The sequence below is a fragment of the Ovis canadensis genome, chromosome 13, assembly GCF_042477335.2.
Source record: "Ovis canadensis isolate MfBH-ARS-UI-01 breed Bighorn chromosome 13, ARS-UI_OviCan_v2, whole genome shotgun sequence".
In the NCBI taxonomy this organism is placed as follows: Eukaryota; Metazoa; Chordata; class Mammalia; order Artiodactyla; family Bovidae; genus Ovis; species Ovis canadensis.
The window spans coordinates 24,300,160-24,317,782 of NC_091257.1; the positions used below are offsets into that span (position 1 = coordinate 24,300,160).

The 17,623-nt window shown below is 41.3% G+C and overlaps 1 protein-coding gene and 1 non-coding gene across 5 annotated transcripts in view; one reads left to right on the top strand and one right to left on the bottom strand.

The window, feature by feature from the left end:
• MACROD2 (mono-ADP ribosylhydrolase 2) overlaps positions 1 to 17,623 on the top strand; it is a 2,333,538-nt gene that overhangs the window by 1,575,742 nt on the left and 740,173 nt on the right. For all 4 annotated transcript variants that reach the window (XM_069547115.1, XM_069547113.1, XM_069547114.1 and 1 more), the window contains one exon: positions 15,411 to 15,441. In XM_069547115.1, the coding sequence (XP_069403216.1) occupies positions 15,411 to 15,441 (31 nt within the window). The remainder of the gene's footprint in view (positions 1 to 15,410; positions 15,442 to 17,623) is intronic.
• Positions 10,644 to 10,715, bottom strand: TRNAW-CCA (transfer RNA tryptophan (anticodon CCA)). Its single transcript has one exon. It is a non-coding gene; the product is annotated as a tRNA-Trp (tRNA).

A 17,623-nucleotide genomic window follows, 5' to 3' on the forward strand; every position in this document is an offset into this window, starting at 1 on the left:
CTGTAAAAGTCCTTTTGCAGCCACATCAAGCTTAATGACAATAATAAATGTCTGCAGTGGTTCCCAAAAGCAGACTCTGGGGTGAGGATCTGGGGGAAGGGAATCTGTTAGGAAAATCCCAGGGGAAAATAAAACAGGTGCAAGATGTGAAGACTGAGATCAGAAGAGGAGGGTGGAGCTCAGGCTTAGTCCTAGGTGATGGCAAAGTCCCCCAGTGATGCTTGCCAGATAATGCAGGTCACAGCTCTGCTTTGTCCCTTCCAGGGCAAGGATGCAGGAGTGGGACACCTCCACACCTGTAACTGATCAGATATCAGTTAGAGGGTGCCCTGGAGGTCCCTGACCCCAGCTCCTTATGCTCTGAGTGCACTGGCAAAGAGGGCCCAGCTGCCCAAGGGCATCCCCATGACAGTCGTTGCTGTGTAGGGGTGCCTGCCTCTGGTGAATGATGGTGGTGTCCCTTCCAGCACACTGAGGGACCCTAAGTCCTCCAAAGCTCTGCCTACAGCCCTGGGCTCTTTCCCACAGCACATTGGTCCCTCAGTACTATATGCACAGGGGGCTTCCTTGTCATCCTGGCCCCTTCTTCAGCCAGGAAGGCCCCTCTGTGCAGAAAGAGTCTGGCCCCACAATGACTATGGGCCTTTCAGTCTCAAGAGGGTAATTTACTTCTCAGGGGATCTGAGGTGATGGTCAGTAATCTCAGCTTCCCCAGCTCCACCCAAGAAAGGGGCACTTAAGGCCATCCCCTCATCCTCCCCTCGTCTTGCCAGGGGTGTAGAATGAGTCTGGTACATATATTTAATTTTGAGAAAGACATGGGGACAGATACTTTCAAAATTAGAGGTGGTCAAGTTTATGGGAAAAAAACATCCTTTTAGGAATATTTTGTTTCAGTAGGAGTTTCCATATTGCACCACTGGTTTGCTATTAACATGGAAAGGATCTTTGTTTGTTTGTTTGTTTTTCCTTTTTTGGTTTTAATCTGTGTTTCTTCCCTTTGCTTCTGTGTAAAAGGAGTTTACAGATGTAGACATTTGGGAACAGAATGCACATTCTTTTGGGTTCAGTGGGTTTATGGGGACTAGTTCTCATTTTCATATACATATAGTTTCTAGTAAAACATTCCTACCAGTCACTCGAGCAAGCTCAGGCAAAAGGCAGGTTTTTTTCCCTTTGCTGGTTCTGACATTTTGCATCCATATAAATTCATGGTGGAAGTAACCCATCTGTCTTCTTGGAAAATATAAAGTTTACAAGAGGACTGCTCCTATTCATGGCTGTGTAATAGTTTGTTTTATATTGCGTGGAGTTGTAGTTATAAACACAAAAGCAGCTGGCAATAAATGACTTTATGACAGCTATTTCCAAGGTATAATGAAGAAAACAAAAACAAAGTTATTGCTTATAATCATGGTGCCTGGGGAGCCTCTGCCATGTGCTCCAACCCTGGCCATTTCCACCTGATGTCATTTATAGGCTCCTTTAAATGACCTTGGCCTTCAGGTTATCTAGCTTTATGGAAGGGAATGCCCTGATAATGTTTGCATTTTCCAGTAATTTGTTAAAAAGACACCATTCTTTTGCTCTATTCACCCATGTAATGGGGATAAGGGGGGAGTGGAATTATTGTCTTTACTGTTGAAGAGATTTTACACTGAAAAAAATATTTTAAGGGGAGCAGTTTGTCAGTACAATCAGCCCTCTGTAGCTATCTACTTTCCTATTTGCAGATTCAACCTACTATAGATAAAAATATATTTTAAAAAATTCCAGAACATTCTAAAAAGTGAAACTTCTATTTGCTCTGTAATGGCAACTATTTACATATCATTTACATTGTATTTACAACTATTAACATCACATTTACATTGTATTGGATATTATAAGTAATCTAGAGATGATTTAAAATACATGGGAAGGTATGTATAGGATATATGCAAATACTACATATTTTATGCAAATGACTTGGGCATTTATGGATGTAGGTATGTGAGGAGGGTCGTGGAAGGACTGTATTTTCAAAATTTTGAACTTTTTCATTTAGGTCAATTTGTTCATTTAAACAAATTAATGTTATTTCTAGAAATATATCCTGCCAGAATATGTTAGCTACATAAAGGCATAGTCAAGAATGCTTATGGAAGGGTTATTACAGCAATATTTACAAACAACCTACATGTTAAGTAAACATAGTGTAACCATGCCTAGAATATTATGTAGACGTTATATCACTGTACACGGACAGTGAAAGATCTCCAACACCTAGGACATGAAAAAAGATAGTCTCAGAAGATAAAACACAACATATGCTCCAATTTCTGTAGGGGGAAAAAAAATGTTTGTGTGGCCATATAACTCAATTATTCATTCATTCATCCATTCAAAAGATATTTATTGAATGCCAGGCCTCATTCTAGCTGCAACTGATGCAATCATAAGGAAGACAAAGATCCACCTAGATTCTGCCTGCCACTGGGGAGACCAAGGTTGATGGGGCAATGAGCAAGCAAACACCTGTCTGTCAGGTGGCAGAAGAGTCATGGAGACCCAGCAGCCTGAGGGAAGAGGCCTGAAGGAGCCTTGCTGAGGAGGCAGTATCTGATCAGTAACTTACAAAGAAGTGCTCCAGACAGGAGACGGCTAATCCAAAGCCCTGACGCAGGATTACGCTTTCTGTGTTTGAAGAACTGAAGGAGACCAGTGGGGTTGGAACTCTGTGAGCACAAGGACAAGTGGGAGGAAAGGAGGGTGGAGAGGAAGCCAGGAGCCAGATCTTGGGGAAATTGGAGGCCACATAAAACATGACTTCATGTTTTATTAAAAAGTGATTTGAAGGGACTGAGGGTTTGAGATCAGGAAAAAGACACAATCTCAGGCTTCAAAATCTAAATGAATGGAGTGGTGTGGTGGTCACCATGCTATTGTCTGTGATGGCCTGGGGGGAGGCTTTTCTAGCTGAATCTGAGGAAGAAAGAGCTGTGGCTGTAGAAGAAGATTCCCACTGTGTCTCCCCGTGCCTGTCTTCTTTCAGCCTTTTGAGAATTACTTATAAATTCTTTGTGTAGTTAACAAGTGTGAAGGGTAAACTATCAGTTATGCCTTATATAAAGTAGATATCTTACACAAAATAAATGTCTGTGACCCTGAGGGAATTCACTTTCTTAGCTTTCTCTTATCCATGTTTATGAAAAGAGAGTGATAGGTTCTTTATCACAGGATTGTTCATGAGAATGAATCAGATTTTCTGCATAGAGCATTTAGCCCATGCTTAGCACACTGGAGCGCAGTGATCCCCTTTATCTGTAGGGCATACATTCTGAGACCCCCAATGGATGCCAAAAATATGGGTAGTACTCAACCCTATATATACTGTATTTTTTTTCCTGACATAGATACCTATGATTAAGTTTAGTTGATAAATTAGGTACAGTAAGAGATTAACAGGGCTTCCCAGATGGCTCAGTGGCAAAGAATCCACCTCCCCGTGCAGGTGACCCAGGAGTTGTGGGTTGGATCCCTGGGTCTGGAAAATCCCCTGGAGTAGGAAATGGCAACCCACTCTAGTATCCTGGTGGGTTGCAATCCATGGAGTCCCAAAGAGTCGGGCAGGACTGAGTGACTGAGCCGTCCCCCCGACACACACACATGCACAAACACACGAGACATTAGCAACGATAACTAAGAATAGAATAGAACAACTGTAACAACATACTGTAATAAAAGTTATTTGAATACAGTCTCTCTCTTTCTCAAAAAGTCTTATTGTACAAATTTGGTGCCTTTTCCGTGTTCTCTAAGCACTTATCACACACGATGGCTGTAACTTTTGCAGTTTGAGGTGGATGGCAAGAGTAGCACAGATTTGTTTGTTTGTTTGTTTGTTTGTTTTTCCTTTCTTTTTTGAGCCGAGAGTTTTCACTTCTCACCTAAGGAAAGCACTGCCTCTCTTTGGCATATCCAAATTGCCAACACCACTGCCTTTGGGCTTTGGGACCATCATTAAGACAAGGAAGTGTTACTTGAACACAAGCACCACAACACAGCAGTACTGCGACAGCCTCGCTGATGACTGAGGCGGTTACTGAGTGACCGGCAGGTAGGATACATGGAGGATTCACTCCCCAGGCAGGATGGAGTGAGGTGGCGCTAGCTTTCACCACACTGCTCAGAATGGAGCACAATTTAAAATTTGTGCATTGTTTACTTCAGGAATTTTCCATTTAATAATTTCAGACTGCAGTTGACCAGGGGTCACTGAAACTGAGAAAAGCAAAACCACAGATAAGGAGCAGACTGCTATAATTCAAGAATGACAGCTGTTGTTGCTATGTTACCACCTCCCATGTTTAAACACTGAAGAATTCAGGATGCTGTAAAATTGCCTGGCTCTTCAGCACCTTTATCCTGAGCTTTAGAGAGGCAAAAGAGGCTGTTTCATAGCATTCCAGAATGTAATCACTGATCCATCTAGTCCAACTCTGCTCCTTTCATAATTAGAGAAACTGAGGCCCTGAGGGGTATACTCTTGGCTCATTAATGCGGGATATAAAAATAATATATTGATATTACATTGGAATGAACAGTGACTGTTTGCTGTATACCAAAATATCTTGCATACTCCTAGAGTGAGGTATATCACAGTTTGAGAAATACCCAAGTATGCTTCATCCTGGGGTTAAGAGGATTTTGGTACAACCTACTAGGCTGATAACCAGACATCTAAAGACAAAGTGCGGTACCCTAAGTTTCACCGATACACATTTTCTCATATTTTAACTTCTTTGAAAGTAGGATGCCTCTTTTAGCCCAGGCTGTTTACAGTCAAGCCTGCTTACAGTAAGGTCTTGTTGCTGTACATGCATATGCTTGTCGTCTTCCCCAAGGCATTGACTGGACAGTCTTGACCTTCAGCTGCCCAACCAGTTAGGGGCCAATTAAGGAGGTATGTGTCTTTGATGTTGTCTGAAAACATTTCTTAGTAACAAAGAAGGAGCCAGCTTCCAAAGTTTCAGAGAGGGTGTCATGGGCCTAGAAGGAAAGTTCTGAGTCAGCAGTGGAGCACTTGTGATGGCCTGAGTCAATATCATGTTGAGAGCACAAGGATAAAACTATGGGAAGCTCATGTCTAGAATTCTGTTTCGAAAAGTCATTCAGAAGTACCGGACTCTTCACATGAGGAAAGTTTGAAGAAATTGTAACCAGTTTTTCTCCTTTTTATCTATGCTATAGAGCAAGTTATGACTTAAGAAACAGTTTAAATAAATCCAAAATAGTCATTTCAGTATGTATAGAATAAAAATCCCAAGTGGTAGGAAAGTGTATTTTCACTGTTACAGAGCTTCTTCTTGTTTTGTGGCACACAAAGTACAACATAATGGTGTTTCTTACAGTTGACAGCTTCCTCAAGTCAGTGAACAGTGATATATAATCACAGACATTTAAATGAAAGGTGTATTAGGTAGCATGCTTTTGCTTACAAATAATGAAGTATCTAACTAAAACTGACTAAGCGATGAGGAAAGTGTTGACTAAGCAACTGAAAGATTCCAGGGGTTGAGAGCACTTTTCAGTTAATTCACACGATCAGCTCAGTGATGCCACAACTCCCCATCTCTCCATCCTTGTGACTAAAGGAGGTGTGTGCTACTTACCTTCTTCAGTCATCACCTTCCTGCGGAACTGAGGGTGGAGTCAGACCTACTTAGATCATAAGGCTGCTGTATAAGCAGTAGGTAGATGGCAGTGACCTTGGATAAGGAGGAGAGGAAGAAATTCTCACTTTGTATGAATCAGAGATCAAAGGAAAGCACCCGATGGTTATAATGCTGGCTAAAGGTTCACTGCATTGAGTTTGAGGCACCATTAGGGTCAAAACAAAGGTTGAGGGGTATTTCTTTCTTTGCCCTCAAGTTATTGAGACAGAAATTGGAGAAGTGGAAACAGGCATTCAAGAGGATGGGAAGCATAGTCTACAGCCTTGAGGATTTTAGTGTTTCTACAAACGTGCTTGAAACCAACGTGCTGGGCTAGAGAAGTATTTTCCAGGTGGAAATCTATAATGCTACGAAAGAAAAATCCTCTCTCACTCTCCAAGTCAAATGAATATTTTTCCCACAAGAGGGAAGTACATGCTGATTTGGGAAAAAGAAAAAAAAAAAATACTGGCTGGCAGTCAAGTGCTCTGAAGTTTCCGGTTGCTGTAGGTTCGGCCGTGATTAGCATGGAGAAGTCCTTGCTCCTGGGGCTTGCCTGCTGGAAGGGGAGTCTGGAGCCTTACAAAGTGGGCTGATGATGTAAATTCCCCAAGTTCTACAGGTGACTGCAGAATTACATGCACTTTAAAATAAACCAGGCTAAACTGCCGGGATTTTGGTATAATGCAATCTATCATTCTTCCACAGGAGAGGATTTTCGTGGGAGGTGGTTATATTAAATATAACTTTGAAATAAAGAAATCCTATGTTGTTCACTTCTGGTGGCCCCATCAGAAATTTAGTGTGGCAAAGAACAAATGTCCTGTGAAACGCTTTGGTTGAGCTCACTTTGCTCCCTCTTTTCTTTTGCTGTTCCTCTGTATTTCCCATGATAAAAAGTGATCAATTAGGAAATTTATATGGATGAATTGTATGCAAAGTTGCTTTACATACAATGAGCTTTTCCATGATACTGCAATCCCATCTCTGCTTTATCATTGCCTTTGTGTTTAATACAATAATATTATCAACACCATCCTCCATTACACAACTGTGTACCTTCACTTTGAAGGCAACAATGTCATTTTCAGATGAAGCTATTTGTCCTTGTTAAAACAGACAAGACAGCTGGTACATTCAGACTCAATTATTAAGTCGCGTGATTGATTCTGAGAAAGAGCTGGGAGTGAGGCAAATGAAAGTTGCCATTAGCGGTCTGGTGTGCTCTCTCTTCTGCTGAATCTGATGGGAGAATGACTGGTAATACTGGACATAAGAGGGAAGCAGAAGGGAGTGAAGTCAGATCATTTCCCCCGGAGGCTGACTCTGAGACAGAGTTCAGGGTGCAGGATGTTTACTGAGCTGTGCCTGGGGATCAGCCCCTGGAGAAGACAGGGGGAGGGAGTAACAAGAGGGGGCAGGAGGAAAGGGGTGAGCTGCTGTGTGGCTTGGTGGTGGCTGTGGTGTTGCAGGGTCCTACACTAACTTGAGCCAAGGTGAACCAAGGCCTTTATACTTTGCACTGACTATGGGCCAGGGCATGGCCCCAGTGAGGAGGGCCTCTGCACCTGAGACCATCCTTGAAAAGGTTGACAGTTGAAGGCTGTCTGCAGACAGCCCTGCTGGGGTCTAGGTGCTAGATTCCAGGGCAGTAGTCCTCAGCCAGGGGTGATTTCACCCCCTGTGGAAGTGTGACAATGCCTGGAAATGTTTTTGATTGTCAAGACTGGGAGCCTGCTCCTAGCAAGTGGCTGGAGAGCACAGGGAAGCTGCTATGCATCTCGCCATGCTTGAGGCAGCCCCGAGCAACAAAGCACTGTCTGGTCCCAGATATCAACAGTGCCAAGGTCAGGAACCCTGCGCTAGCACAACAGTGCCTGTGTGCATGCTCGATCATTTCAGTCGTGTCTGACTCTTTGTGACCCCATGGACTGTAGTCCTCCAGGCTCCTTTGTCCATGGGGTTCTCCAGGCAAGAGTACTGGAGTGGGTAGCCATTTTCTTCTCCAGGGATCTTTCTGATCCTGGAACTGAACCGGGGTCTCCTGTATTTCAGGTGGATTCTTTACCATCTGAGCCCCCAGGGAAGCCCCTAGGGCAATAGATTCCCTGCTTAAAGCAGAGCCTGGTGGTCATTACAGTGGCCGACAGAAGAATCAGCATCAGCTGAGATAGTGCCCCTCATCAGACACAATGCTATGTGTTCTTCATTCCTCCTCATCCTTCCACAAAACCCTCAGGAGAACTTTGAGTTTCCATCTACTGATGAGGAAACAGATGCTCCAAGCAGTTAACTAAACTCTCCGACATGTTGAATGGAAAGGGTGTCCAGTTGGGATTTCTAGCAGACTGGCTTGTGGAAACCATTCTAGTAGCTAGTAGTTTCTGCTTGATAGCTTGATGCAACCATTCTCAAACTTTTCTCTTTGTCTGCATGGAGCACAAGATGGATAATGTTTATGTGTTCAGTTTGTTTCCATGGAATACCTGGGGCATCAGCTATAAACTCGCCTCTCTCCACTGCATTTAAAAGCACAATGAAACATGAGTAGGCGTGGCAAAAGTGATAGGGATGACCCTGAATCTTCTCTGATTTTCTAATTTGTACTTCTAAGCTGGCCATTCCTGAATGTCAAGTCCTTACTATTAGCAACAAATGACTTATAGGAATCATGCAGTTGATTTACATGACTATGGAGAAATCTGGTGAATGCCTGTGAAAAAAAAAAACTACAATATTTTCAGGAGAACTTGCTCCATCCTATCTTTTCATGGTTGAGGGTCATGGGATGGATTGAGTAATTCAAGAAAATCCTTCAGATTTACTGGCACCTCAACAACTGAAGCAACTTAGCAGCAGCAGCAGCAGCAAGAATTCAAGGAATCAAATAATTAATTCAATTCATTTAAAAAATAGCTTCTACTCCATTCCAGAAACTGTCCTTTCTTTCATTAGAAACTAGTAGCATTTACTAGTGAAATGAAAGGGAAAAAGTGTTTCACAGACCTATAACTAAGCTCAATAGAGTCAATTATTAATATTACTGTGTCCAAAACAAATCATGTAAATTGTGACTTTAAATAGAAGATCCAAGCAAATGGAAGAAATATACATTCTTTTAAAATCTCCACCAGAAAATTACTAGAGCTAATCAATGAATATAGTAAAGTTGCAAGATATAAAATCAACACACAGAAATCCTTTGAATTCCTATACACTAATAATGAGAAATAGAAAGAGAAATTAAGGAAACAATTCCATTCCCCACTGTGAAAAGAATAAAATACTTAGGAATATATCTACCTAAAGAAACTAAAGACCTGTATAGATAAAACTATAAAACACTGGTGAAAGAAATCACAGAGGACACTAATAGATGGAGGAATATACCGTGTTCATGGATCGGAAGAATCAATATAGTGAAAATGAGGATACTACCCAAAGCAGTCTACAGATTCAATGCAATCCCTATCAAGCTACCAGCGGTATTTTTCACAGAACTAGAACAAATAATTTCACAATTTGTATGGAAATACAAAAAACCTCGAATAGCCAAAGCAATCTTGAGAAACAAGAATGGAACTGGAGGAATCAATCTGCCTGACTTCAGGCTCTACTACAAAGCCACAGTCATCAAGAGAGTATGGTGCTGGCACAAAGACAGAAATATAGATCAATGGAACAAAATAGAAAGCCCAGAGATAAATCCACACACCTATGGACACCGTATCTTTGACAAAGGAGGCAAGAATATACAATGGAGAAAAAACAATCTCTTTAACAAGTGGTGCTGGGAAAACTGGTCAACCACTTGTAAAAGAATGAAACTAGAACACTTTCTAACACCATACACAAAAGTAAACTCAAAATGGATTAAAGATCTAAACATAAGACCAGAAATTATAAAACTCCTAGAGGAGAACATAGGTAAAACACTCTCCAACATAAATCACAGCAGGATCCTCTTTGACCCACCTCCCAGAATATTGGAAATAAAAGCAAAAATAAACAAATGGGACCTAATTAACATTAAAAGCTTCTGCACAACAAAGGAAACTATAAGCAAGGTGAAAAGACAGCCTTCAGAATGGGAGAAAATAATAGCAAATGAAGCAACTGACAAAGAACTAATCTCAAAAATATACAAGCAACTCCTGCAGCTCAATTCCAGAGAAATAAATGACCCAATCAAAAAATGGGCCAAAGAACGAAATAGACATTTCTCCAAAGAAGACATACAGATGGCTAACAAACACATGAAAAGATGCTCAACATCACTCTTTATCAGAGAAATGCAAATCAAAACCACAATGAGGTACCATTTCACACCAGTCAGAATGGCTGCGATCCAAAAGTCTACAAGCAATAAATGCTAGAGAAGGTGTGGAGAAAAGGGAACCCTCTTACACTGTTGGTGGGAATGTAAACTAGTAAGCCACTATGGAGAACAGTGTGGAGATTCTTTAAAAAACTGGAAATAGAACTGCCTTGTGACCCAGCAGTCCCACTACTGGGTATACACACCGAGGAAACCAGAATTGAAAGAGACACATGTAAAAAAAAAAGAAAGAAAGAAAGAAAGAGACACATGTACCCCAGTGTTCATCGCAGCACTGTTTATAATGGTCAGGACATGGAAGCAACCTAGATGTCCATCAGCAGATGAATGGATAAGAAAGCTGTGGTACATATACACAATGGAGAATTACTCAGCCATTAAAAAGAATACATTTGAATCAGTTCTAATGAGGTGGATGAAACTGGAGCCTCTGATACAGAGTGAAGTAAGCCAGAAAGAAAAACACCAATACAGTATAAGGTGAAGTCACTCAGTCATGTCCAACTCTTTGTGACCCCGTGGACTGTAACCTACTAGGGCTTGTCCATCCATGGGATTCTGCAGGCAAGAATAATGGAGTGGATTGCCATTTCCTTCTCCAGGGGATCTTCCCAACCCAGGGATCGAACCCGGGTCTCCTGCATTGGAGGCAGACGCTTTAACCTCTGAGCCACCAGGGAAGCCAATAGAGTATACTAACGCATATATATGGAATTTAGAAAGATGGTAACAATAACCCTGTATGCAAGACAGCAAAAGATGTATGTAAAAGACAGATCTATAAAACAGTCTTTTGGACTCTGTGGGAGAGGGAGAGGGTGGGATGATTTGGGAGAATGGTATTGAAACGTGTATAATATCATATATGAAACGAATCGCCAGTCCAGGTTCGATGCATGATACTGGATGCTTGGGGCTGGTGCACTGGGACGACCCAGAGGGATGGTATGGGGAGGGAGGAGGGAAAGGGGTTCATGATGGGGAACACGTGTACACCTGTGGCAGATTCATGTTGATGTATGGTAAAACCAATACAATATTATAGAGTAATTAACCTCCAATTAAAATAAATAAATTTATATTAAAAATAAATAAAATGTTAAGGAAAATAAAATGCAATACACATTTAACCCTAAGACATAAATTGAAAAGGCTTAAACATTTCATAATGATTGAGCTCAACCATCATATTAGTTATTATAGTCAACAGCGGCTGCAGTTTTTTGAATTTCTGGTGCAACATCAGTCCTTTTTTAAACAATCCTGTCATGAATTTCTTCAGCACACTTCTATATGGTAAATGCCATAATCTGCATTTTTTCTGGGAAAAGACAAAGATGACAGCAACTGGAGCACATTTACATATAGATACATTGGCAAGAGAACATCACCATTCTCAGATCCCCTTCTGTTATTAGAAAGCTCGATTTTGACTTCACTCTATTTACATTTATTCATTAACTCTTTTAATCTAACTCTAAATATTGCTAAATAAAGTACAATGTCTTTTATTGGGCTGCTATAACAAACTACTGGAGAAGGCAATGGCACCCTACTCCAGTACTCTTGCCTGGAAAATCCCATGGACGGAGGATCCTGGTTTGCTGCAGTCCCTGGGGTCACTAAGAGTCGGGCACGACTAAGCGACTTCACTTTCACTTTTCACTTTCATGCACTGGAGAAGGAAATGGCACCCCCCCCCCAGTGTTCTTGCCTGGAGAATCCCAGGGACGGGGGAGCCTGGTGGGCTGCCATCTATGGGATCGCACAGAGTCGGACGCGACTGAAGCAACTTAGCAGCAGCAGCAGCAACCACAAATTACTAGATGGCTTAAACTCCAGGCATTCATTTCTCATAGCTGAGAAGTTAAAGGTCAGGATGCCAGCTGATCTAGTGTTTGGTGCAGGTGCACCCCTTAGTTTGCAGATGGCCATCTTTTCACTGTATTTTCACCTGGTGGAAAGCAGAGCATGCTTGTTCTATTCCTCTTCTTTTAAGAATTCTAATCCCATCATGGAGGCTCAACTGTCATGACCTAATTAACTCCGAAAGGTTCCAGCTCCAAATACCATCATGTTAGTGTTTCACCTTCTACATTTGGGTGGACACGAGTATTCAATCCATAGTATTTAGTATAATCAGTAGTTTGCCAGCAATTGTTTTAAAAAATGACTCAAAAATTAGTGTTCATGCTAAGTCACTTTCATCATGTCCGATTCTTGTGATCTTACTGACTGCAGCCAGGCTCCTCTGTCCATGAGGATTCTCCAGTCAAGTATACTGGAGTGGGTTGCCATGGCCTCCTCCAGGGGATCTTCTTCCTCCCTAGGCTTTTACATCTCCTGCATTGGCAGGCAGATTTCTTACCACTAGCACCACCTGGGAAGTCCAAAAATTTAATGTTTCTTCTGTAACTTTATTTTTAAGTTTTACTGATACAAAGAATGTATAGCACACAACTTAAATATAAGAATAGAATATGCTGTTCAGTTGCTAAGCTGTGCCCCACTCTTTGCAACCGTATGAACTGCAGCACGCCAGGCTTCCCTGTCCTTCATGATCTGCCAGTTCAGTTCAGTCGCTCAGTCATGTCTGACTCTTTGCGACCCCATGAATCGCAGCATGCCAGACCTCCCTGTCCATCACCAACTCCCAGAATTCACTCAGACTCACATCCATCGAGTCAGTGATACCATCCAGCCATCTCATCCTCTGTCGTCCCCTTCTCCTCCTGCCCCCAATCCCTCCCAGCATCAGAGTCTTTTCCAATGAGTCAACTCTTGGCATAAGGTGGCCAAAGTACTGGAGTTTCAGCTTTAGCATCATTCCTTCCAAAGAAATCCCAAGGCTGATCTCCTTCAGAATGGACTGGTTGGATCTCCTTGCAGTCCAAGGGACTCTCAAGAGTCTTCTCCAACACCACAGTTCAAAAGCATCAATTCTTCAGTGCTCAGCCTTCTACACAGTCCAACTCTCACATCCATACATGACTACTGGAAAAACCATAGCCTTGACTAGATGGACCTTAGTCGGCAAAGTAATGTCTCTGCTTTTGAATATGCTATCTAGGTTGGTCATAACTTTTCTTCCAAGGGTAAACATCTTTTAATTTCATGGCTGCAGTCATCATCTGCAGTGATTTTGGAGCCCCCAAAAATAAAGTCTGACACTGTTTCCCCATCTATTTCCCATGAAGTGATGGGACCAGATGCCATGATCTTCGTTTTCTGCATGTTGAGCTTTAAGCCAACTTTTTCACTCTCCTCTTTCACTTTCATCAAGAGGCTTTTCAGTTCCTCTTCACTTTCTGCCATAAGGGTGGTGTCATCTGCATATCTGAGGTTATTGATATTTCTCCCAGCAATCCTGATTCCAGCTTGTGTTTCTTCCAGTCCAGTGTTTCTCATGATGTACTCTGCATAGAAGTTAAATAAGCAGGGTGACAATATACAGCCTTGATGTACTCGTTTTCCTATTTGGCACCAGTCTGTTGTTCCATGTCCAGTTCTAACTGTTGCTTCCTGACCTGCATACAGATTTCCCAAGAGGCAGGTTAGGTGGTCTGGTATTCCCATCTCATTCAGAATTTTCCATAGTTTCTTGGGATCCACACAGTCAAAGGATTTGGCATAGTCAGTAAAGCAGAAATAGATTTTTTTTCTGGAACTTTCTTGGTTTTTTGATGATCCAGCAGATTTGGCAATTTGATCTCTGGTTCCTCTGCCTTTTCTAAAACCAGCTTGAACATCAGGAAGTTCACAGTTCATGTATTGCTGAAGCCTGACTTGGACAATTTTGAGTCTTACTTTACTAGCATGTGAGATGAGTGCAATTGTGCGGTAGTTTGAGCATTCTTTGGCATTGCCTTTCTTTGGGATTGGAATGAAAACTGACCTTTTCCAGTCCTGTGGCCACTTCTGAGTTTTCCAAATTTGCTGGCATATTGAGTGCAGCACTTTCACTGCATCATCTTTCAGGATTTGAAATAGCTCAACTGGAATTCCATCACCTCCACTAGCTTTGTTCGTAGTTATGCCTCCTAAGGCCCATGTGACTTTGCATTCCAGAATGTCTGGCTCTAGATGAGTGATCACACCATCACGATTATCTGGGTCATGAAGATCTTTTTTGTACAGTTCTTCTGTGTATTCTTGCCACCTCTGCCAGAGTTCACTCAAGTTCATGTTTGTTGAGTCAGAGATGCTGTTTAACAATCTCGTCTTCTCCTGCCCTCTTCTCCTCCTGCCTTCAATCTTTGCCATTATCAGGGTCTTTTCCAATGAGTTAGCTCTTTACGTCAGGTGGTCAAACTATTGGAGCTTCAGCTTCAGCATCTGTCCATCCTATGAATATTCAGGGGTGATTTCCTTTGATATCCTTCCAGTCCAAGGAGCTCTCAAGAATCTTCTCCAGCACCACATTTCAAAAGCATCAATTCTTAGAAACTCAACCTTCCTATGATCCCACTCTCACATTTTACATAACTACTGGAAGAACCATGGCTACAGGAACCGTTGTCAGCAAAGTGATGTCTCTGCTTATCTGAGGTTGTTGGTATTTCTCCCAGCAATCTTGATTCCAGCTGTGATTCATCCAGCCCTGCATTTCACATGATGTACTCTTCATGTAAGTTAAATAAACAGGATGACAACATACAGCCTTGCCGTACTCCTTTACCAATTGTGAAACAGTCAGTTGTTCATGTAAGGTTCTAAATGTTCCTTCTTGAATAGAATAGAATATGCAATACCCTTTATTAGAAATTCTGTATATCCAATTGATTCTTACAGAATCCTTCTGTTAAATTTTATCAAAATTTTATTTCCATAGCCAGCCTGTGGTTTCAGTTGACACAGATGAATATTGATTGGTATTTTCAGATTTTATGCCACCAACACGATGTCACTTAATACAGAGCTGGGAGAGAATGCCCAGTAGCATACCATACTGGTATACTGTATTTCCACCAGACACATATAATAGACATGGTCATCTCAATAGCGAAGGTAATAGTAAAATGTGGCAAATACTTAGGACTTGAAGATGAATGATTGTTTCTTTTCGATATGATTTACTTCATTGTAGGCTTATGTGATATAATTCCTTGTAACTATGTTTAACAACTGGTTCCCAAGATTCTTCGTAATTTGACCCTTGGCTCTTGTGAGCTGGAATAATTGCTGGTAAAGAAAATTTAATCAAATATACCATTTCCACAATGTCTCCTGCTTCACCTGAGTAGAGTTCAGAGCTCAGAGTGTGTGAGTAGAGGGCATCCCATTATCAAGCAGAATAGGTGTTGAAATAGATGTTGTTGGGTTTGGGGAGAGCCGGGCCTTTAAAATTTATTCTGTTTTTTGTGGTTTATTCACAGGCATTTCCCTGTATCTCAACAGGCATTTATGGTAAGTGACCTATGTTTTGGTAATGTTTACATTTCTTTATTTTGTTGTTAAAGTCAAGGTTAACAGGAAACATCAGAGGTTCTCTGATGGATGCAGTTTGCTGTCATTTAAAGAGACTCAAACGGAGGTCAAACTTCTTTGAGGAATCTGAAGAGGCTATTTGGATATTTTGGGTGTTCCTAAATTTAGTTGTATTGCATACCAGGTGCAATAATTAGGTGCACTGTGGCTTAATGTCTTTTGTTATGTAAAAATGTTTACTCTCCTATGATCTGACCTCTAATAGTGTTTTCTTTAATTAAGTCATATTTTTTTTCTGTTAGATGAGTCATAATACATATAAAATCTAACATTACCATTTTTTGTTGTGAATTACAAACTTATAGAAGCATTAAAATGCACACACATGCATATATCTATATATTTAATTTAAAAGATGTGATTGGTAATATAAACACACATTTTTGATTAGAGGAAGATTTTATTTTTCTGGTGTCAATAGATTGTTTTAAGTAGCAGCTGCTTTACTTAGAGTGGAAGCAAAATGTTTTTTATAACCCCTTGTTTGCATCAGCCTAAAATTCTTTCACCTACAATGGCATTCCCATATACTTTTTTCCTCAACTCATTAATGAATCCATTTCACAATATTCAGGTAAAACAGAGTTTGTCATTTTAGAGTTTTCTGGTCAAGCAAATAAGATTATGACTTTTCTGAGCTCAAGCTTCTCACGTGGACACTTTTAAGTGAAAAATAAAATACATGCAGATGTAAAGAACTATTTTAAATTTGTTACTACAGGGAAAGGATAGCTAAAGTGTTGTCAAAGGCAGGAGACTTCTTCCTCCTAAGGTGGTATTTTTTAATATGTATTTGGCTGCATCCGGTTTTAGTCGCATCATATGGGATCTTTGAGGCACCTGCTCTCTCTAGTTGTAGCACTTGGGCTCAGATGCCCTGCAGCATGTGGAATCTCAGTTCCTCAGCCAGGGACTGAACTCACATTCTCTGCAGTGCAAGGCAGATTCTTAACCGCTGGACCACTAGGGAAGTCCCCAAGGTGGTTTTTTGTTTGTTTGTTTGTTTGTTTTTAAGATTTCAGTGAAAATAAAGTGGAAAATATAGGCCTAAATTAAATGGGAAAATTGGTGACATTATTTAAAAATCGAAGGCATGCTTCTCCCCCCTCTCCACCCCCCCACCCCGACTCCCCTGCTCTGGATTCCACTACAGCCTATCTTTGGGGAAATACAATGGACACTGGGCTGGTGAGCTAAGGCTGGACCATCTGCACCACCACCCAATCAGTGCCACTCTTTCTGCTTCACAGGTGCCCAGTTATAACTCACTGATATATTTGCTTAAAAGAAGCATTACATGCAACATTTTACCCAGATCTTCATGTCACCTTGTCTAAAGGCAAATCAGACTCCACCACAGAAATGATTCTGATTTTGAGGATATTCTCACATGATGGTCTTGATTTTCCTTGACCAAAACAAACAAACAAACAAAAACCCCAAGGCCCCAGACAATAGTATGTCATATTGCCGATGTCTGTTTTACCTCTGAGAATCTGATGGTAGTGTTCAAAGACCTTTGGAAGCTGAATTTAACAGCTAATACACTAAAAAGGAGGGAGGTGGTGGGGAAAGAAACAGAAAAGTAAAGGAAGATGAGCAGGAACACTAAAAGGAAAGGCTCGAGAAAGGGCAGTAAAAACGGAACCAAAGTTAACGTGGCCCTTGATGAACTGTGATCCCTGAAGGACAGGGATTTCTCTCCCTAGAGCAACGTGGCTCAGGGTACAGTAACTAGATCAGTGCTGCCCTATGTTGGTGGCAGGGAATGCTGAAGACTTGAGAAGGGCACTGAGAGGGAGTCACAGTCTGGCTTAGAGGCTGCGCCACAGGTGCTCAGTTTTCACAGCGCCAGGTCAAAGAAAATGATTTTCAAGTCCTGGCTACTCATCTCTTTTCCTGTCTAGTGTTGGAGTAAATTTCAAAGTGAAGCTGAAACCTGCAAGTCAGATGCCGTGTTGTCTTTCATTAGTTGCACTTGAGCTTTAGACCCAGACTTACTTTCAGCTTCATGAGATCTTTAGTAACATGTAGATTACTCCAGGTCTCTTTACTTTCTGAACCATTTAGCATTTTGTAAACTTGGAAATTATGTTATGTG